The sequence below is a fragment of the Desmodus rotundus genome, chromosome 5 (assembly GCF_022682495.2).
Source record: "Desmodus rotundus isolate HL8 chromosome 5, HLdesRot8A.1, whole genome shotgun sequence".
Taxonomy (NCBI): domain Eukaryota; kingdom Metazoa; phylum Chordata; class Mammalia; order Chiroptera; family Phyllostomidae; genus Desmodus; species Desmodus rotundus.
The window spans coordinates 167,188,724-167,211,312 of NC_071391.1; the positions used below are offsets into that span (position 1 = coordinate 167,188,724).

The 22,589-nt window shown below is 50.9% G+C and overlaps 1 protein-coding gene across 5 annotated transcripts in view; it reads left to right on the top strand.

Annotated features, from left to right (window-relative positions):
• SH3YL1 (SH3 and SYLF domain containing 1) overlaps positions 1-22,589 on the top strand; it is a 28,099-nt gene that overhangs the window by 25 nt on the left and 5,485 nt on the right. The window contains exons 1-9 of one of the 5 annotated variants that reach the window (XM_045189542.2): positions 1-345; positions 11,032-11,142; positions 13,115-13,208; positions 13,385-13,498; positions 15,632-15,696; positions 17,789-17,901; positions 18,781-18,909; positions 20,642-20,810; positions 21,431-21,506. In XM_045189542.2, the coding sequence (XP_045045477.2) occupies positions 11,119-11,142; positions 13,115-13,208; positions 13,385-13,498; positions 15,632-15,696; positions 17,789-17,901; positions 18,781-18,909; positions 20,642-20,810; positions 21,431-21,506 (784 nt within the window). In that variant the 5' untranslated portion in view covers positions 1-345; positions 11,032-11,118. Of the gene's footprint in view, positions 346-367; positions 466-11,031; positions 11,143-13,114; positions 13,209-13,384; positions 13,499-15,631; positions 15,697-17,788; positions 17,902-18,780; positions 18,910-20,641; positions 20,811-21,430; positions 21,507-22,589 lie in introns of those variants that run through there. The other 4 variants (XM_053923934.1, XM_045189543.2, XM_024552429.3 and 1 more) reach the window with 4 other exon arrangements.

A 22,589-nucleotide genomic window follows, 5' to 3' on the forward strand; every position in this document is an offset into this window, starting at 1 on the left:
CTGCCGGTGCTGCGGAGCGTTACCGGAGGGGCGGGGTCCTGAGCGGGTCAAGTGGACGCCTCCCCACCAACACCTGGGCCTCGTGGCCGGAACCTGAGGCTGTGGGAGTCAGGGTCGAGCGGGGTCCGCACACGACCACGGGCCCAACACCCCGCTCCGACCCCGCGACCCCGATCGGAACCGTGGCGCACAACCGTCCGCTCTGCGACCGGGACTGTCAGCCTGGGCGGTCTCAATTCTAAAAACGTGGGATGCACTAGAGGCCACCTAGGGACGGAGTCGGGCACAGGCTTCCCCAGATGCCACCCCAGGGTCGAGCTCCCCTGCCCTACTCACCTGTCTCAGGTGCGCGCCGCGGGGCGGTCCCTGCGCGGGGAGGAGGGGCGGGGAGGAGCGCGCCCTTCCTCTTCCTGGCTGGGCGTCGGCGGCTCGAGGGGCGCGGGAGCTGGCCGGCTGGGGTCACAAGTGAGTACCGGCGTCGGCCAGGCCGCCGAGACTGTCTGGAGTCGCGACCTCCTCCTTCCGCTTCGGAAAAGTTTTGCTAGAGGGGGCCGGAGGGACGACGCGTCCCGGGCCCTCCGCGTGGCGCGTCCACTGACGCTACCGATCGCGAACTGTCACAAGCTCGGGGCGACGGCGCCTCGGTGCCCGCACCACAGCGCCTTTGATGCGGGCCTCGTCCCAGGTGTTCCGACTCACAGAATAGTTCTTCCTACAGTGTTCATTTTAGGGATTGCAGTTTTTGTTATTTCTAAGTACCTCCCTGTGAAAGGCCACGGATTAATGTCTTTTTCGTTCCAGTTTGCGTGGTTTGGTTTGGGCATGTGCTTGAGTCGTGGGGGGCAGAAAGTGGGGTGACATGCGTGCAGGTGGTCCCCGAAGTGAAGCGAGGCCCTGCCCTGAGCCCAGCAGTCAGAGGTCTGAGGGCGGGAGAGCCGGCGCGGACCCCCTGCGGAGGCGGCGGCTGGCTCTCCCCGGTTGGAACAGGTAGAAACTGCTCTACTGGGACCTGACGGTTAGAAAACGAGGTTCACCCTGTTGGATGGAAACTTGCCATTCCCACCCCACTTCAACCAGTATTTCAGGGTCACCACTGCTGCTGCCAAGGTTAGGAGGGAGGACAAGACGTGGGACCCTGCTCGCTCCTGAGGGCCCCAGGAGTTCCCTCGCGAGCTGTTCATGGGGATGTTAGTCGGGACATGCCCCGCAGGACCCCCCCGGAGGTGGCAGGCCCCTGAGTGCTGGCCTGCTCCGGGGACGCCTGCCCGTGACTGGGTTGGAGGTTACAGTAATCAGAACAAGTGAGAGCGTCACCCTGTTCATCATGTTTCAGGAGCGCTCATTATTTGGTTTACTAACGACCTATTTAAACAAAATTTCTGTAGAATGTGTAAATACTACCCCTGATTTTTTGTGAGATTGAAAAAATAATTTGAGAGATCTTTGCTCATCAAGGTCAATTTGATGCTTTTATCCCATGTAGGAAATCACTGTTCTCAGATGTCTCACTCTTTAGAAATAAGGGCGGGGGAGGGGGGGTTAAAAAGGAAAGGAAGTTGATGCAGGTCACAGGGAACAAGGAGCGTGTGCCGGGCTGGTCGGTGGTGGTCTCAGAAGCCCCACCCCCCCCACCCCCAGTCTCACTTGCAGCTGCATCACGAGAGGATATGAGCGCACTGAGCTTTTCGTTTTCTTGGGAAGAGTCCATTTTCACGCCGGCTGATGTGACAGCGTGGGCGTGTGCCCCTGCTCCCAGCCAGGGTCCTGGGGCATGGGTTTGGGGAAGGGGAAAGGTTTCCTTTCGCTGGAAGCTCTGTTTCTCCTCACTCCCCACTCTCTGTCCCTGTCTGCACCTGGGAATGGGAAAAGCAGCCCTGGCCACACGAATGTTTGCGTTCAATCGGTCAGTTTTGTTTAAAGTTTGAGTTAAGAATTTGAATTAGGAAAGTTAATGATGTGACCAGAGAGACCGGTTTTGATTTCCAGAACTGACAACTTTGTCTCTCAATCAAAGGAAGTAGTTAATCCAAGGCTGAAAGATAAGAATTGGTTTCACCAACAATGGCGTTGTTACCAGGCAGCAGGGTTCCTGGCTGATGTTCTAGTAAAAGTTCTGAGCTAAGGACAACTTTTAAAAGCCTTTTTAAAGATTACGTAAGTGAAGTTTCTTTTGTTTTGGCTAAGATTTAACTCATTCTAAATATTTCTTAGTACCATCTTAGTTCTTTTGATTTTAGTTGGGATTTTATCAATTTAGTAAGGTAATCTCTTTCATATAAATTATAAGGTTTAATGATTTGATTAACATGTAATTAATGGAAATTCAGAACGCTGTTCCTAAACCTCTAGCCTTTTCCTAGAGGCGCCCCGTCTGGTGACAGAGCCCACTGAGAAAAATAAGGGTGCCCGTTGATGGAAGGAGGTCTGGGAGCCCTGTACTCCCCTTCCCTTCGTTCCGGACCCCTGATGGGAGGTAGACTGGGAACCGGTCAGTCCCCACCCCAATTTACTTCAAGTAGGGTTCTGATGCCCCGTTTGCCCCCAGGGCCCCAGCCAGAGCCACTGTCTGTGACCCATATCTGTATCATTTCCACACCCTAAGCCCATTTCCAGCTTTGGAGGTTTCCAAAGTAAAAGGTTTTCTCCCCAGTATTTTATAAACTTGTCTTAACTTTAAAAAATAACCTTAGTATGAAGTGTTCCCAATATTTTAATTCCTTTTTAAAGAAAACTTCACCTCTGAGTTTCTTAGCTTGAGGTTTGGCAGCTCTCCTCCTGCTAGGAGGAAACTTGAGTGTTTATAGAGAATTTGCTTTGGAATTCAGGAGACTGAGGACTTTTGTGATGGTTCAGACGCCTAGCACGATTTAGAGTTTAAGGGACTTCTGCAGTCATGACCTCTGTCTTCATAACCTCAGCCACATCTGACCGAGCATGCTCTGTGCTCTGTGGGCAGTAGGGGACAGGCCACGCCCCGATTGGGTGCTGAGAACTGGGGTTGCAGCTTAGATCTGTGTTGCTAGTGTGAGCTCTGACAGAAAATCACTGTAACTATGACCAGGCAGTACAATTTTCTCAGAAACTTATGGAATCTGTACTATTCAAACAAGTTATCCAGACTCTTCCATGGTTCAGCTGAACACAGTGGTATGCTCACTGTGACCAGCCTTGCCAGCCCCCGTCCGCAGCGACACGGGACGGTCGCTGCCCGAGACAACTCTGCTCTGGCTGCCTGTCGAGCTCCAAGGCCCGCAGGCTTCCTGGCTGCACCTGAATCCCCAGGTGTTCACAGCAGAGTCAGGGCCTTCCCTGTAGCAGGGTGTTTGTGATAGCAGCTCTTAGCTGCGGAAGCTGCCTGTTTGGTGTGTGATTCCGCTTGGCCGTGGAGATCACAGAGAACGTCTTCGGGGGGGATGGTGAGGCGCACATACTATGTGCTGTGCTTTAGCTGCACATGACAGAACTCTGGTCCAAATCGGTGTTACAGAAAGGACGTCATTGGCCCAGGGGACGGGACGGTTCAGAGCTGCTGTGGCGTCAGGTGGGCCAGCAGAGCCCAGGTTTTCTCTCTCTGACTCTTGTCCTCAGCTCCTCTGCATGGCGTTTTCCTCAGCCTCCCCGCCTTGGGGTGACACAGTCTTGCAGGAAGTGCCTGGAAAACAGCCGTCCTGGCAGTGCCCCCACCAGCCTTTGGCCAGGTGCTTGCTGAGCGTGGACCAGCTGTGATCACCACGTCTCAGTGGCCCAGGAGAAACGCTGGGGTAACCTGCTCCACTCTGGGGGCAGCGTCCGTGGAGGGACAGATTGGTGCTGACTCTGAAATAAGAGACAGATGCTCAGCAGACGGAACAGGTCTCACTGGTCGCTACCTCAGTCCAATGGGAAGTACTGAGCTTCCAGGTGCACGAACAGGCACCTTGGGGGCACAGAGATTAGTAAAGTCTTCCGGCCCGTCGGGGTTGTAGTTCAGGGGTGAGAAGGGGGATAAGACAAAGGAAGTGGGAAGAAAAGACAGATGCACAGGTACGAGTCTCAAATCACAAAGCCCGAGTGCCAGAAATACAAAAATTGGGCTGGGAGCCCCGCCTGCAATGCAGTGTGGGCCTCGCTCCCTCCCTGGAAGCAGTCTCGTTTCAGGTGCGGCTGAGAAGACACTCAGGTCTCTACCCACTCAGATTTGCTTTCCGTCTTAAGGCGCCACTGACCCTGAGGGAGCTGCTGGTCCTTGCTGCTCTCAGGAGGCCTGACCTTGCAGCTCGATGCAGCACAGCAGAGTTCCCTGCAAGCACCACTGTGGCCGCCCTGGGCCTTGCAGCCGGAGGGACTCAGGGGCCAGCTGCCCCAGCTCAGCTGCTGGGATGCGCCAGGGCTCTCAGAGCCCTGCTTGCTGGTGACCTTGGTCAGTTGTTTGGGTCATGAGCATGTGTTTCCTGACATAGCCTTTCCTGTAAGCCAGGCTTCAGTTGCACGGGCGTCGTCTGATCTAGACCTCGAGAACCCAAAGCACTGAGCTGCCTGTATGACCACCGGTCCTACCAGTGGCACCAGCACCAAGAATGACAGGGAGACAACACAGGTGACTGTACTGTTCGTTTGGATTTTATTCATGCAGGTTTAATCCAGATCCACACTGAGCTAACAGCAGAACTAATCACTCAGAGACAATCAGCAATAACGTCACAGGAGAGAATCGGGGGACACGAACCCGAGTCCCAGAGTCGCAGTCTGCGGCTCCAGGAGACAGCGTGGTGGGCGAAGGGGCCTTCCGTGTCTTACGAAGCAGCGTCTCCAGAGCTGGCTCAGCAGCAGCACAGATGCCATCCTCGGTCCATGGGGCCAGGCCTCGGGCAGCACAGCCATCCAGGGGTCAGCACGGCATGGGGCAGCCCCTTGGTGCATGGAGGTCTGCAGCCTGCAGTCCACCTCCATGCTACCCAAATTCCTGGCGCCTGATTGAGCTGGGAAGTTTCGTGGCTCCGGGCCAGGAGCCCCCAGGGCTGGACCAGTGGGCGTGCCCTCCCCGCCTGCCCGTCTGTGTGCTGATATCTTGGGTGTGCCTCCCTGGCAAGCCTTTGGCAGGGCCCCTGGGTGTGACTTAGGCAGCTGCCTCCCTGAACCAAAGTGCCCAGTGCCATAGCTGACGTCTCGGTTGACACCGAGTAACGCCATCTTGTGTTACATGCTTTATCCTGTCCTGACTGGACCCACGCCGTTGGGTTGGCCCCACTCTGCACGGTTGTTTGTTTTGTCTTGTCCTCCCTTTCCGGGGAGGGCCTGGAAGGGACTCTCTTAGGGCAGGACACTAGCACCTGCAGCTTGCTTCCCTCCGACCCTCCTTTGTCTCATGGTCTGGGAAATGCCACAGAGGGAGAGGCAGGGACGCTCTGCTGCCAGCTTGCTCGTGCTCGCTCAGTGCTGATCCCTCGGATTTCCTCCTAAACAGACCTTTTCTGGGTCTCACGGGGATTTGACCCTTAATTCCCCAAAGCCACACAGATACTTTAGCCATTTAACAAAAATGTTGGGCAGTGACTATAGGCCATCATGGCCTGGGCTGGAGACACCACAGTTGATGAGGGAGTCCGCGTGCTCACAGGCTAGTGAAGGGCGTGAGAAGCAGGCGTCCCAGTTGGCCCAGGGTGCAGCGTGCGCTCCCATGGGTGGGACCTGCCTGCAGGGCGTTGGGGTGGGGCTGATGCTGGGGAGCAGGCGGGCGGCACCGTTTGCTGCCAGGTTTGCTGCCGGGTTTCGTGGGAGACGCCCACCTGATACTTGGGCTGAGCAGGCCCCTGATGTTGGGGGTCTGGAATTTAGGGGAAGGTTAAAGAGTAGGTGAAACTTGGAGAATCATCAGACATAAATGGTGCTTAAAGCCACGGGGCTGAGGCTGGGCTGCAGAGAAGGGAGCAGCGCCCCGGGGACCACCGGCGACTCTGAAGGGAGGCTGGCTGTGCGCTTCCCTCTGGAGGCAGCTCAGGCCCTGGGTGGCAACCTCGGCGGCGTCTTAAACATGATGTGGCTGCTGTGTTCTCCCTCGCCATGTCACCAGACGCCGGGCAGGTCCGTCCCTGCTCCTCGGGGCGCTGAGTGTTGTGTGTGGGCTGAAGCACAGAAGCTGCCCAGCTGCCCCAGGAGGGTGTCCCTGAGCCAGCAGGAGGCCGGGCCACCTGAATGCCCAGCAGTGGGGGTGGCCCTGCCAAGATTTCAGCTGTGGGAGGGGCTGTGTCACATGGTTGCATGTGGAAGCAGCATTTACAATGCATCTTGAAGAACATTTCAAGAGGTCAGAGGCTGGCAATATTTTTCCTTAAAGGGCTAGATAGGACATGTACTGGGCTTACCTCTGCATTTTTTTTTTTATGAAAACTGAAACATTGAGATATTTTTTAAGATTTTATTTATGTATTTTTAAAGAGAGGGGAAGGGAGGGAGAAAGAGAGGGAGAGAAACACCAATGTGTGGTTGCCTCTCACACGCCCCCACTGGGGACCTGACCTTCGACTCAGGCATGTGCCCTGAATGGGATTCGAACCAGTGACCCTTTGGTTCGAAGCCCGTGCTCAGTCCACTGAGGCCACACCAGCCAGGGCGAGATTTTTTTTTGTTTTATAACACAAGTTTACTGATGAGAAGAAGACTAATCTTTATGGGAGAACATTTTGCAGCTCCTGGTTCAAAGTGTTCCTTGTCGTCGAAACAGGTCACAAATGTCCAGCTGCTACTGCTGATCGAGGATGTGATTTTACCTACTTCACCTTTAAAAATGTGTTTTCCCACAAAGTATTATCTGTTTAATTTTTCAACCACTAGACACGTACAAATGATTCTTCCCTCCCAAGCCCGAGAAGCGGCAGTGGCTGGACTGGGCTGCACGTTGCCCAACCTACCCCTCAGCCCCCAGGGCGCCCTCCGCCTCCCCCTCAGGGCGGCACTCCGTCAAGGCGGGCGGCTGCAGGGCCCTGGCCAGAAGGTCCGCATCTGCCTGTGTTTGTCATAGGTGTTTCGATGCACGGGGGTGGCAGAGGCAGGTTCACAGTTGTTTGAGTGGGAAATAACGCAAGGATGGACTCTGCTTCATGCGCTCACAGCTGTAAGCCTTCTTCCCGCCTGGGTGTGCACAGGAATTCTGTTTCCTGGCTTTTGTCATGAAGGTGGAGTTTTTCATGAAATGCTGTAGATCAGTCAATAAATTGTCTTGTAAATCTGCTTAAAAAGCATTAGGGTCTTCACATCCTAGACCAACGTAAGATAGAGGTGGGTCAGATATTTCATGTGAAAGAAAAGCTCTGGAAGAAAATGTAGAGTAACAGCTGTATAACTTTAATTAAGGCTGTTAGCCACAGTAGCTGATAGAAAGGTGATTGTAACAGAAAGCCAGGAGAGGTGTTGCCGAATCGTAATGATGTAATTAAGATTATACACAAAAGGTATGACGCCAGAAAAATTGGCTGAGAACATGGACAGAAAATGTGCAGGACAGGAAAAGCGCACAAAGGGGAAAAGCCCCCGGTGCTCCGGTGAATTCAGACAGAGTCGGGGGGCCGTCCTTCCGGTGCCCCAGCTGCCGCACACCTGCAGGCGCACAGGAACTCCCCTGGCTGTGTGTGCCCTGTGGCCCCGCACTTGGGGAGGGTGCTTTTAGGAAGCTATTCAGTAACGTAATAAAAACCTTTAAAAAGTTCCTATCTCTGGAGAATTACCATCCGACAGTGGAATCTGTAAAAGCTAGAAAGGGAAGCAGCCCGCTTGTTCAGCAAGAGGAATCAGCCGAACCACCAAAACGGGCGGGGGCAGCAGAATTGGGTATTTGTGGCTGGAAGCTTCTCCTCCTTTGATATTTGTCTGTTTAGACTTTCTCCTTTTTTTACAATGTGCTCGTGCCATAATTTCTGGTCACTTAAAACTATAGAAAAGTGGTCATACTGGGGCCTTTCCCACTATTGATTTGATGAGTAATTCTCCAACAATTTCTGGGTCCTTTCTGGTTTGATTTTTGGCATTTTAAAATGTCAATAATTTGGAGTTTATCCTTATGTACCATGAATCTGTGGTGAATATTGTTTTTTCTTTTTCCCCAAAGACCCCTATTTACTGCACAGTAGAGCTTCGTCACAGTGATTCAGGGTGCTGTCTTTGTCATCATTAGATCATTGTATACAGTGTATTTGGTGGACTTCTGGGTTTTCTGCTCTGCACATCGATTTTTCTGTTTCCATTTGCACCTGCAATCATTGGGCTTCACAACAGAGCTTCTGGCAGAGCTTGTCCCCTCATTGTTCTTCTTTAACATATTCTTTCCTCCTTTTTCTTGGTTGCTTATTTCTTCCATATGAACTTGAGAATTACTTTCTTTAGTTTAAACTCTTGTAAGACTTAGAAGATGAATTTTATTTCATTAAGACAAAAAGTAGAAAGATCACCATAAGAAAATTCAAAAGAGAGTGGCAAACAGAACATGAGTATTTGTAACCCACATTGTAGACAAAGTGTGAATTCCTTTAGCAAGTAAGTTACTAAGGAATGGAGAAGTGCCCTGGTGCAGGGGGAGGGGGGAAGAAGAAGCTGTGACCCAGTTGGCAAGACCGCCAACACGACTCACTGGAGAAGGAGGTGAAAGCCCGCTGCGGGCTCCGGCAGAGGGGAGCGCTCTGGAGTGTCTGTGCCCTGTAAACGACAGGAAACTGGGCATAGTCTGAGGGGCGCCTGTCTTCATGGTGGCGCAGCAGGCGGGTGGGTCCCAGGGCACCTGGTGGGTGGAAGAGAGCGTAAGTTTGGGGAGGGTGTTTGCAAAGCAGATTTGGAGAACAGGGCGTTCAAGAGACAAAAAGCTCAGGAAATCTGCACAGGGACCCCTGGAATCCTTGGCTGAGTAGTAAGCAGTATTGCAGGGGTGGGGGGGTGCTTTGAAGGCGGGGCAAGGTAACCACCAGGAAGCTGTGAGGGGAGCAGCTCGGGGGGCTGGGAGACAGCAGCTCCAACCCGCCAGGTAGAGGGAGCTCATTAGCTGGAGACACCCAGGAGAGGCCCCAGGGTCACACCCTAATTGCCGGGCCAACAGTGAGCTCAAGACCAGGGCCACACCTGAGCCACATGGCACAGCACCCTGAACTCACCGCCTGCTCACAACCTGCCTGGTTCCGAACTTCTAGCAACCACCCGCTTTTACCAGCAAGGGGTAGGAACAGGAAAATACAAGCCATAGTTAGGAGACACATCAGTGAGAAGCAGACCCAGGAAGAACAGAGATAATGCAATTATCAGACAAGGACAGAAGAGCACTTTGTACAATGTGCTTGAGGATTTAAAGAACATCATAAACGTAATCAGCACAAAAATGGGGGAACGAAAATCGACCAAGGGAACTTCCAGAGCCAGAGTCACAGTCTTTACAGTGAGGCAGGCGTTGGCTGGATGGGCTGAGCAGCAGGTGTTACACTAAATCTGATGTCTTTGGACCCACACGGCTACCGTGGAGGGAACCCACTGGCTGATACTAGAGGACGGAGGGGGCTTTGTTCTCTGGGATTATACTGTCTCGGGCTTGGGAAGGACCAGGAGCTTTTTCAAAATAACCAGTCTTCTTCCCAAGCTTTCTCAGTCTTCTGATGGGTCCACCCCCGACCAGCAGACCCCTTGACAGGCCTGTATGGTTGCCCTTCTGGCTCACCCCCCCTTTCACTGGTTTGTCCCTTCCCCTGGCATGTGGGGACACACCTGCGGCTCCCTAGGGAGAGAATTGAAGCTGTAACTTCCAGGGAAGCAAGCAGGCTCCTGCTCCTAAATAACCTCAAGCAAACATCATTATGTTCGATCATGTCTAATTACCTCTGCTTCCTTCCCTTATTAGTAACTAGCTGCCTGCACCCACACCCTGTCCTGTGACAGGGAAGGACCCGCCCCCTCGTGCTCCTGGGCTGGAAGGGTCCTGTGAGCCTGGTTAGGAGCTTATGGCCCTAAGTGAGGGGACCGCATTCTGCCACCCTGAAGCTACCCTGTTGGGATACTGATTTTAAGCTATTTATTAAGAAATAAGAGACCCAGAGAGAACTTTGACCCCCTTTCTTGCCCATGAGGTTAGAGAAACGTGCGTCTGGAAGGAAGATGCAGCCTTAGCCCAACTTGACTTAAGTGTGGTCAACAAGCGGGCTTCCAGCAGCGGCCTGTCAGCGGGGCAGCCCTGTGTCCCCTTGTTTCTGGGTCACCCAGCCAGGGTTTTCCCGCAGTGTGCTCTCCCTTAAACACCTGCGAATCACCCGTTCTCGCTTCTGAAATGTGCCCCCCCACCCCCAGCCCGTCTCTCCTTCCTCCAGAAAGGTTGGGTGTTGCCAGTGTCTTGGGGGCTTTCGTGGCGTGTTCATGCCCACATGAACCCCCACGCGCATGCATCGCACCTGCATCTCCTCCTGTCACTCTGCCTCTGCTCGCTGGTCACTGGCCCAGCCAGAAGTTAGACAGCGGAAGGAAAGGTATTAGCATTTTTTAGCTGCCACACCAGCACCATTTGAATGCGAAATGCTACACTAACATGGCCGTGCGACTTGGGGAAATCCCTCCATTGCCGAGTGTCCCAGAACTTTACTAATAAGGAAGAGCTACAAAGACAGTTCAAACGTTTTTGACAAAAGTAGCCAACTATATTAAATTTTATATTATCTATTATACTCAGTTGTAAAATACATCTTTTAAAAATTCCTAGTATTTTAATGTTTTTGTTAGTATTGAGGTGAGTTAAGAATAACAGGGAGAACCTATGTAATTGGGAGATTGGACTAGATTTTGAGATCCTTTAGAATCCCGTGCTTTCATAATTTCTGAGATGTTTAAGGGTTCCCCAGTCTCCAAGTGGATTTAATTTACTAGGTATATAGAGATGAAACAATGAATAATTGAGTGCTTCCAGCTCATTTTCTGTGTCTGGTAGGACGTGATTTGTTAATACTTAATTGTGTGTGGGAAAAATGAAATTACAGTACATTTCTAACTTCTACTTAGTAGATTTTTTGCATTAAAATCTTTTTTTTAATGTTTTAGTGAATAACCCTATACCTTCCAATTTGAAATCAGAAGCAAAAAAGGCTGCTAAAATTCTAAGGGAATTCACAGAAATAACTTCGAGAAATGGACCTGACAAGATCATCCCTGGTAGGTAACTGAGATGCTCGCCGCTCCTTTCTAAACTGTTTTGTGTGTTAACTTGGGTTTTGCCTTCCTTGACTTCAGGCTGTCGAATGCCTGAGGGCAGCCAGTCCTGGGACCACCTCCTTCCCTTGGCCGCCCACCCCAGCTCCCTCCCCTGCCTCCCCACCCAGGTGCCGGGCCCCAGCACCCTGTGCCCTCCGCCTGGGCCTTCCTCCCACTCACCTGTCCTGTCCTCCATTCCTGAGGACTTTGCAAACTCCCCACGCAAACTCACTAGCTATTCTCAGGAACAAATTTTTAATTTTTGTGTTTTCTCTTTCTAGCTATTTACAGTTCAGAATGATTTAGGAGGTCATTAATCAATAATTCTCAACTCAGCTGCACATCAGTATTCCTGGGCTGTAAAAATAACCCCCCCAAGCCTGCTGAACCAGACCCTCTCCCAAACCAGTGTGGCCAGGGTGCAGATTTTTAACACCTTCCTTGTGTGATTCTTATGCGGTCAGGCCTGTGCGCAAGACCTGGTCCGAGGTGAGCCACTAGCAGCCGTTGCTAAAGGGTGTCACACAGAACACTCTCTGCACCAGGAGGAGGCGCATGTGCCGGCCGGGCTGGCGACGCGGTGGGCGAACCCCTCCCAGTGACCGCAGGGCCCGCGCCTGCCCCGTGTTAAAGAAGCCAGCACAGCCTCTCAAGCAACATTTTCCGCAGTTATTTAGCAGAACTTTAAATGTCTAAACATTTTAAAATTTGTTGTTTTCATGATATTAATAATATTAATTATTGTTTTGGTTCAGCCACCTTAAGAAAACAGGGCTTTGGAAACCCTTGTATGCCCAGTGCGGTGGGAGCTCCCTGGAAATGCAAGTCCTGGGGTGCTCCGGGGTGCTCGGGTGCTCTGGACCGCGGGCGGGCTGCGTCGGCATGTTCTCACGCTCTCCAGGGACTTGTGTGCACACACAGGTGTGAGAGCACTCCTTTAGGACTTGAAAGTTCAACCAGAAAGACTGAATTTTTGGTAGCACTATTCCAAAGCATGAAATACTTCTACTGTTAAACACACGCTTTTGCTATGTCTGTGTTTCTAAATAGCAGTGGTGCTGACTGCAAAAGCTAAACGTGAGACTGGCACGTGGGATGCTGAGGAAGATCGCCAACACGTGGTGGTAGAGATAACCCTACCCGACATAGAGTGTAGCTCTCAACCGTGTTGCAATGTATCCGTAACATTTTCAAGTGCGAACTAAGCTGCGCCTTGCTGGACTGCCCCCTGCGAAGGCAGCTGTAATGACAAGCCACCGCACAGACGTGCTGCATCGCAGGCTGTCCATGCTCTCTGATGAAGTGCCTCTGAGCGTGTGCATTAATACATTAATTTGAGTCTGGAAGTGATGTGCACGACTTCATTAGAAATTTCGTGGTTCTCTAGGGACACCTACAAAACCTTTCATGTATTTGAGTACAGTCTGGTTTGACATCCTTGACGGAATATTTAGCTGAAGTGATGTTGAATTACATTAAAAATAAAACTGAGTTTCTAAAATAATTTCCAATGTTTAGGTTTTCATTGTCACTCAAAACGCATAATAGTGTGTAAATAAATCCACAGAACAGTGAGACGCTTTATGTATTTACTTCCCTGAAATGTGAATAAGCCAATATTTTATAAATTGAATTCCATTTCCAGCACACTCGAATGCTATAACGGATCGTCTTATGAAGTTAAAAATGTCTTAAAGTGGCAAAATCACTTAATTTTCCGTCTCTGAGTCTGGATTTTCATCTTCATAAAAGGTGAACTGCATAGCTTCAAGGTCAAAGTTGTGCTACATGCTGTGTGGTGGTCCTTTCGAACTTTCTCCTTAATACAAAGAAATCGCAGTTTCTTTGAAAATGCTGGCTTGTTATTTAAATTATGAATTGCGTTCCAAATTAATTGAAGTCTCCAAATTATTTGTCCTGCTACCGGAGTCAGCAAAACCTCATCCAGACGCATCGCCTTTGTTCTGCAGTTGTGGGGTCTGAGCACCGAATGGTGGTGCATCTGCAGAAGCAACACGAAAGCCCAGGTGGGAGTCGCCACCGGCCCATCCGTCCTTATATTCGAGGCTCTAAGGCGCCATTGGGCTTCGTGTGAGAACCAGGAATTGGACCAGCGTGTGTGTGTGTGTGTGTGTGTGTGTGTGTGTGTGTGTGTGGAATCTGCTTACACCTGCTTACCTGTCCTTGTCTTTGACCCTGGCAGCCCACGTGATTGCTAAAGCCAAGGGCCTCGCGGTCCTGTCGGTGATCAAAGCCGGGTTCCTGGTGACCGCCCGAGGAGGCAGCGGGGTCGTGCTGGCTCGTCTTCCCGATGGCAGTAAGTGGCGCTGCTCCACGTGGGAGGCGGAGACTCCTCACTCTTCCTTGTCCTGTCTCTGTTTGCGCCACAGGGAGAGTGACAGGCTTCCCACGCCCCAAACGATCGCCCCAGGCGCCCCTCTGCGCTGCCCTGGGTGTCCAGCGAGCCCGGGCAGCAACCCCCGCAGCTCTCTGCTCCTCCAAGATGCCAAACGGGACTCGGTGGGCCTGGCTTTGTCTGGTACACATCTGCCGTTCTTTCACAGAGCGGATATTAAACACGACAAAATTTGCGTTCTGCTGTTAAATACGAGTTCTCACTCCTCAACTTCATGGTATCATGGTTTTCTTCCGCTTCGTGGAGTTTTACAAGGAAATGGGAGCCATCTGGGCACTTCCCCAGGCTCCTGCAGGAGTCACTTTAACAAACATCCCTGGAGCGGAATCGTATGGAGATTGATTTGACTGTGTTCCACTCTCTGCCACAATATCTAATACCTGATTTTTCAGAGATGAAATCAAAGTATATTTGCCTTGAATCCAAAAAACCAGCATTTATAGTAATATTTATGTTTGGTTGTTTTAAAGATTTTATTTATTTATTTATTTTAGAGAGTGGGGAGGGAGGGAGAAAGAGAGGGAGAGAAACATCAATGTGTGGTTGCCTCTCATGTGCCCCCTACTGGGGATGTGGCCCGCAACCCAGCCATGTGCCCTAACTGGGAATTGAACCAGCGACCCTTTGGTTCCCAGGCCGGTGTTCAACCCACTGAGCCACGCCAGCCAGGGCTGTAGCAATATTTAAAGGTATGTAGGTGCGCCCTGACCACCTGCAGTGCCTTTATACCAGTTTAACACTTGCTGTTCGGCCACGTGCGTGGACGTGTTTTTGTGTAAAGACCGTGTTTAGTTAGACACCCTGCAGGACATTGCTGACAAGAGACACGCCCAGGTGTCTCGGGGGCCCGGCCTGCTGGGCCCACAGCTTCCTGTGAGGTATCCCCAGAGGAAGCAGAGTCTCTCCGAAGCTGGGCTCCGTTCTCAGGGTTCGGTCCCCAGCCGAGACACGAAAATGCCAGAACTGCCTACGTCTGAAGCACGGCCCAGGTTTTTATGGGCAGACTCCTCGGCAGCGCGACCAGAGCGGGGCGTGTTCAGAAGGCGTCCATGCCGGGTGAGCCCTCCCCCGTGAGAAGGCCTCAGCCCCTGGAGGGCCTTCCTGCTGGGGTAAATGCCCACATTTCTCCCCTACCTTGCCCAGTAACCCCTGCTCTGGGTCATTTAAAAGCTTCCCAAAGGAGGCACAGAAAATTCCCAGGCCCCTGCTGGGTGGGGGCGGGGACAGTTCCTAACACAGGAAATGGGAAATAGCTTTGGTGTCATGGACACCAACTTCTGTGATCAGATTAGTTCTGGACACACCCAAACAATGTTAGTGTCTGGAACACGTGCAGCTGGGACAGTCCATTTAGAAGCTAATAAGCATTGAAAGAAGCAGCTTTATCTGGGCAATTCCACCCTCCCCCAACCAAGTTAATCTTTTTTTCTAGACTTGTTTTACCTGTTTCTAGATCAGAAAACATTAGCATGCAGTAGCCCTGAAATGTTGTGTATCATGGCAAATGGAAGGTACTTAGTTTCCAACTGTAAGGAAATTCAAGCACGCTGACTTTACGGCCTATTTCCTGTGCTTCCGCAGACAAGGAGAACAGTTTTGCCCTGGAAACTTGCAACAGAGACAAGGTGGCCGTGTGTGACCCCTACAGGCGGTTATGTAAACTCTTCCAAGCCTTTGCTCTCGTGTCTGTAATAAAGATCTAAGTGGAGACTAGAATTACTGCTCAATTATTTTGTAAAACAGTATAAAATATTGATTGTTAAAATTATCAAATGCTATCTATTTTTAGTTGGTGAGAATTCAATAGTTTGGTATTAGGCATCTGTACTGAGAAAGATTAGAAAACATGGATTTGTGAGTCTACCTTTCAAGTTTTTAAAATTAAAAATTATATGTAAAGAACATTTAAAAGCATAGAGGAAAATGCCAAAGTTTTATTATTTTAAAAAGAAGCATACTCATTCTCTTTTTAGCATTTTCCCTCCGGTCCCCACGTGATGATTTAATGGTGGAATAACGTGTTTTTTCCACTAGAATGGTCCGCACCCTCAGCCATCGGGATCGCAGGGCTCGGCGGGGGATTTGAAGTGGGAATTGAGGTGAGTGGCAGATATTACACGCACGACCTTTTCTCCAAACACAACCGAGACCGAGTAAGTGACAGTGACAGCTTTCCTCCTGTTCTTTTACCACCTGTGGAAATGGTTCCCTTGAGTCTCTCCACTGTCCACCTAAAACTATCCAGTGTTACCATTTTTCTTCCTTCTCTTTCATTTAGAGTAGAATGTTTTTCATTCGTTGGGTTTCCATCTTTAGCACATCTGTAGAACAGACAGGCTCAAATCGGGCCTGTACTTGGCAGTTCACGCCTTATCTTTCTCCTCGGTGGGCTCAGTTAGTGAGTGGGCGTGAGCGGCCTAACGCTGCATCGGCATTTGTGGCAAAATCCAGTTTTGTTACGTTTAATACTCAAGTTACTTCGGATTCACCAGATGGACAACTTAGCTCCTAACCATTGAGGCTCCTTCTGGGACGGACCAGAAACCGCACTTGGGCGTTCCTACGCCGAGCTCCGGGGCGCAGGAACCGCCCTCCACCAGGGGTTGATCTTCTGCTGCTTCATTGCTCCAGTGACGTCCCAACACCCTCGGACCATTTCCTTTCTGATTCCTGTCCTTTCTTCCTCAGTGGCCGCCTGCAGATTCCTGCAGCCGCTCTGGGAGAAGTGTCTTACCGACACTTCTTTCCTCTTTATTGGCGTCTTGTCTCACTGCTGCGGGAACCTGTTGTGAAAACAGGAATGTGGTTCAGTGTTGTGGATCGGGACGGCCTTTTTGTTGTGTTTTCAGCCAAGGCTAAGCCTTCAGAAGTGCCACCCACAGGCAAAGTGTGCTTCCCGGCCTCCCCGCCCCTCCTGGCCACTCGGGGAGGTCTGGGGGCTCCTCTGTCTGCGCCCCCTGGACTCCACGGGAGGCTGGAGTGGGCTTCGGGGTCCATCTCAAAGAACATTCATTTCTCAATGGTGAGAGACTAAGTAACGGTGACGTCAGTAGATTTAATAGAGCAAAGACTAACGTTAGTGTCTCCACAACGAGTCTTTGGAAACTGGATTCGGGACCACAGGGCCTGTTAATAGCCTCGAAAGACAAGGACATGTGAAATGTACTCCCGTCATTCAGTAAATGCGATAGAAAGGTTTAAAGCAAATATTTAATAAAACGAGGTGCTTGGTTGTCCTCCCAAAGCAATGTGGCCCGGTATCTGAGCTGTAGGACCCAGCAACCGGCCAGCCCCGTCCAGCCAGCCCAGCCGGCCCTGCACACTCCCGGCCAGCTGCCGACCCTCGCCCGTGACCCCCCGAGCCTTCCCTCTGCACTCACCACTAGCGCCTCTGTGCAGGAACACACTTGCAGGGGCGTTGGCCACTGACTGGTGGGATTCAGACTCCAGTCCCTGTCTCTCGTTCGATGGGCAGCTACTTCCAATCAATCACTGCTCTGTCCTCACCGTGGGCGCCGCCACAGCCGGGCGAGTCTGCAGAACAGATGCTTTCTCGGCCCGACGAGCCTTGTGCGTTCCCATCCCCCATACTCATTGCTTTTCCTTAGGGAATGAGATGAGGGGGGCAGGCCCTCGGTAATGGCAGCCCGTGTCTCCCTGGTGTCTGAGCCTCCGTGACGTAAACCGAAGTGCACTGTGCCGTGTACTGGTGCCGGCCTGTGGCCCTGCCGGGGATGCCAGTGTGGAAGGGTCACTGGGCACAGGTGCACCCGGCCCGGCGGGTCCCACCCCTGCCTGTGTTCTTTGGCTTGGCTTTTGGGAGTGTTGAGTGGCAGGGAGTCCTTTCCATGTTTCCCACCCACCCCTGTTTGACCTGTTCTGGGTCTGTGAGGATTCACTTAGCCCCACTAACCCGCTGTCACCAACTGCGGTGTGTGGCTGTGGAGGGCAGGACAGCAGGGGGTGCAGGAAGCCCCCCGCGAGTCACAGCGAAGCTCGGAGGGGTTGCCATTCCTCCTGTCGGAGGAAATATTGGTTATTACGTCCTCACGTCCAAGTAAGAATGTGACTCGCACACTCTTCCTCTGTCTCCACTGGAGGGCTGGCTACAGTGTATGTAGTAGATCTGCGTGTATTTTAAATAGCATTTAAACATAATTGTTTTTGAATAAATGGGTTTCTGCATTTTAGGTCTCCGATCTGGTTATAATTTTGAATTACGGCCGAGCAGTAGAAGCTTTTGCAAAAGGCGGTAACCTGACCCTTGGAGGGAACTTCACGGTGGCGGTCGGGCCCTTGGGAAGGTGAGTTCTGTGAAGTACATTTGACCAGCGGGCGGTAGAAGCGTTTTTAAAACTGTATACTGTTTAAAAAACTATATATTGTTGTGCGGTACGAGGGAACTTGAGTCCAGATGAAACAGCGTCGTGATTTCTGTACTCGTGGAAGGTTTGAGGTCGCTTACCAATTAGAAATTCACAAAACATAGCCAGTGTGTCAAAATGAGGAACTTCGCACACACAACAAGAAACTTAATATCTGCAGTGCAAGCCACGGGACCTGCTGGAGTGGAATACAGAATTTGCATCAAGCTTCGCAGGAGCCAAAGCAAGTTAAGTTTCATTAACCAGTAACAGGCCGCATTGGTCAGGACAGAAAAGGCTTTTTTCCCAAACTAAATTATGAAAAATGGAAATGGAAGTGCTTTACGGGAGTATTGTTTAAAACACAGTGGGTCTCCCTTCTCCATGGACGAAGCACTACTCGCGTTCATTGAGCAATTTGGAAATATTTTAAACCCAGACTGTTCATAGAAGTTACACAGTAAAACCATCTAAGAAGATTTCTAAGTTCCATGAAAGTGAGTACTCGGTGTAGAGTGAATCCACAGCCTCCAGTACCCTGGAGATGTGGGTCCCTGTTTGGGGAAAGGACCATGGAGGGAAAGATACAAGCTCCCTGTGCCTCCTCTTCAACATGGCCCCCCGGGGCCGTCCCACGCCCGGGGCCAGGGTGCAGGGACTCTGTCCACCCCAGACCTGCCCTACCCACCCCGCCTCACACCAGGGGGTTAGGCCAACAGGAAGTGAGATGTTAGGCCGGGTCACTGTTTTGGGTCAGAAGTCCCTGCTCTTCAAAGACTGGTCTCCAGGTGCAGGCCTCTCACAAAACCCGTTTTGCAGGAACTTAGAAGGAAATGTCGCCTTGCGAAGCTCTGCGGCTGTCTTCACGTACTGCAAGTCCAGGGGGCTCTTCGCGGGCGTAAGCTTAGAAGGCAGCTACTTGATTGAAAGGAAAGAGACGAATCGAAAGTAAGTGCAAGCCAAATCATTTTCATTGACCGGAGAAAGTGTTATGAGGAAATAATACGTCATAAATTTATGTGGCAGTTCTCACATTTGCAGAGCACCTTTGTATGTTCTTAAGTCAGCATGGGGCTCCGAGTGTGCATTTCATTTAAAGATTCAATGTGAAATCATACGTACCCATGGGAAGTTTAGAAAACACAAAAAGTTAAACGGGGCGGGAAACATTTACCCCTTTAAGATTACTCGCATTCTGCATTGTTGCGTTCCAACATTTTCTAAGCATAATTTTCTTTTGTTTTGCCATATGCAATTGTATCACAAGATTCCATCATAAACCCTATTTTCCCACTTAACATTATAAGAACCATAAATGTAAGTTAATGGCTACATAATATTCTACTGGTCAGATGTATCACATTAGACATATTTCTCAAGCATCTCTGGAGGCGCGTGCCGGTTGCAACCTGTGGGTCCATCAGAACGTTCCTCACTGTGAGAAGAACATACGCTCTTTCTTCCATAAAGTAGAGACCACTTTTGACTTTAAAAACAAAAAACAGATTTGGATGTATCCTAACAGGCCAAGAGGAACTCCCACTTTAAACTGGCATCTGGCTGATTTCCTCTAAAACGTGTCTGATTGCCCAGAAAAAGGTAAAAAGCCAAGACACACAGAAGGACTTCTTCCGGAACCTGGCAAGGTGCTCCTCCAGCTGGGAGCCTGCTGGAGCTGGCAGGCCGGTTCACAGCAGACAGACCCCCGCTCCCCCATAACAGAGGAGGACCAATGCCGTCCACTGTGCCAGTCCACACAGGACTCGGTAGCACATTGACGACATGAAACGTGAACTAGAAAACAGGAGGGCTGGGGGAAGAACAGTTGTGTGCAACTAACTCTTCAAATGGAAAGTCAAGGGAGATATTTGTACTTCTGGTTTTATAAATTTGAAAATGAAAGTTAAAATGTGTTTAGGAAGTCCTGATTTCAGCCCTTGGGAGACTTTCCAAAGTTCACCTGAATTCTGGGTCAACTAAAACAAACACGCTTAGCCCATTGTAGGGCCCCCCCCCATGTGAGGCAAATCTTACAGAGTTTCGAAGCAAATATACCCTGAAAGGGATTACAAAGGCCTAGGTGTTGGCATAAAGCCTCAGGTTAGGGTTACTGAGAAAGTTCAAAAATAAAACCTATAAAAATGTGTGTGCTTGTAGGTGGGTTTGCAAAAGTGTGGATATATAGGTACAGTGGGACCTCGGTTCTCAAACTTAATTTGTTCCGGAAACGGCTCGGAAAGCCATTTGTTCAAAAACCGAATCTCCTTTGTCGCCTGAGAGTCACTTAGGCGTCAGCACAAACGGGTTGTCGGAGGGAGTGGAGACGCGAAGTTTTGTCAGACAGTAGACACATTTTTTCCATGAACAACTTGGCCGAGAATCAAATTGTTTGAGAACCAAGGCGCTCCAGAACCGAGGTTCGACTGTAGATGCGTGCTTGTATGTGCAAGCGTGTGTGTGTGTGTGTGATGTGCATTTTACACTTTTCGTGTATCAGACTGTTTATGATGGCTGCCTCTAGGGAGGAGCTCGGAGGGTGGATTCCGGGGTTGACCCTGGGTTATGGCTTGTGGTTAGTGTCTGAAAAGGGGTTTACCAGTAAACACTCACACAGGATTTAACTCTGGGAATGATCTATGTCTGCAAAAGAAATGTGCTTAATTTGATTTTTCCTTTTTAGATTTTATGGTCAAGACATTCGAGCTTACGACATCTTGTTTGGAGACACCCCGCGACCTGCTCAAGCGGAAGACCTTTACGAAATCCTGGATTCCTTCACTGCAAAGTATGAAAACGAAGAGCAACGCATCAACGCGAGGAAGGCGGCCCGGGAGCAGAGGCGGGCTTCGGTACCCTGGGCTTCTGCTTCTCTGTAGCCACAGGGCACCTGTCAGTGTGGACTGGTCCGTCCTTGAGAGGAGCTTCCTCACGGCCGCTGGCCTCCCTTGTAAAGTCATTTGCGGAAAGGTCCTGCGAAACCGTCCCAGAGACTTGACGTGCCATCTGTGCAGATTCCAAGGAGAAATGCAGTTTGTTTTCCGCGACTGCTTTGCTCCAAGGGTAGAACTCTGTCATACCCTCTCCTGACGTGAACCTTAGCCGCTGGTCTGGGGCCTGGAGGTGCAGGGTCCCCTAGTCCCACAGCACACGTTCAGTCACTTGTCCCGTCGCGCAGAGTTTGAATTGTCACTGCCCCCCCCAGCCACCACGTCCCTGTACCTGCAGACGTTGTCAGAGGTACCTGGATGAGGTGTGCTTCCTGTGACGAGGGCCCGCCCCCACCACCACCTGTACGTTGTCACCCAGGCCAGCTGAGCGTGGCCCAGAGCAGTGCAAGTGAGCGTGAGGCAGCTTCACTAGCAGGTGCCAGGGTAAAAGCTGCCACATGTCGTCATGAGAAAAAAAGGCCTCTCTGCTCCTAAGGAAGAACAGGGTTCTAAAATTATGTATATTTTTTTGTTCCTCCCAGGCTAAAGAATTGCCTCCAAAACCATTGTCCAGACCTCCACACCCGGCACAAGGCCAGCTGACTACCTGCTCTCAGGGTAAATATTTTTGTTGCAATCCTAATGCAGTTATAATTAAACAATTATTAAGTATTATTGTTAAGAAAAGGAGCTACATTGTTAAGCTTTACAATCAACTAAAAGAACTAATGTGTATTAGAGAAAAACAAATACTCAGCCTCTTCTAAACACATAAGACAAATTCTCATTGCTACTTGTTAGAACTTCTGGTACATTAGATGCTTCTCCAATTTACAAAGAAGTTTGTCTTTGAAGTTTTTCTCATTTGCTACTTCTTCCAAAGACTGTTATACTACTGGTGGGAAACGGGAACAAAGTAAGCCTATGTCTCTCACACACTCATAGGTGTATACTTCTGAATGTTGATTTTGTCACACATCTTGGGAGCTCAGGGTTTTGAGAGATGGTTTTCAAGTACATTTACACAGATCCTGTTTGGGCCTTCACTCCTCTTTCCACCTCTCATTTTTATGACCATCACTCTCCGGAGGCTGCTTTTCGTACATCAAGGTCACCAGGGATTAGCAGTTTATTGAAGTGGGTGGGGCTCCACTGGATGAGCTCAGGAGGCGCTGTGCCAGCTGGGGGAGGTGGGGGGAGAAGTGGCCAAGGTCCCTGCAAAGAAATCTGGTGCCCCAGGAGAGCCTAGGTGTGAACCTGCCTCAGCAGGAGGCTTGTCCTGCATCCCCATCTGCTCTGCTTCATCCCAGCTCCAGGTCCCCTGCCCCCCGCCCCCCCTCCCCCCCCCCCCCCCCCCCCGCCGGTTTCTGGCCGTGCCCTTAGCCCGCCTAAGTCCACCCTCCCAGGAGGGCACACAGCGACGCCAGTGGGGGTGGGCGCGGATAACTTAAGAGATGCAACCTCCAGACCTCCGGCTGCCAGAGTCGTTCTTTCCTAAAGCTGGTGCAGCTGCGAACGGGTCAGGCTGTCCTCCCTGCCTTCCATCCTTTTCCAGTAGTTGCCTTTTTTCCCACTTGAGTAAGAAAAACAAACCCGAATCACCCTGAGTCACACTGCGCTACGTTGTGCCCTGAGAGTGAGAACAGGGGTCCGGTCAGACGTGAGGATGCGGATGGAGGTGGGACGTGGTTCTGATGAGCA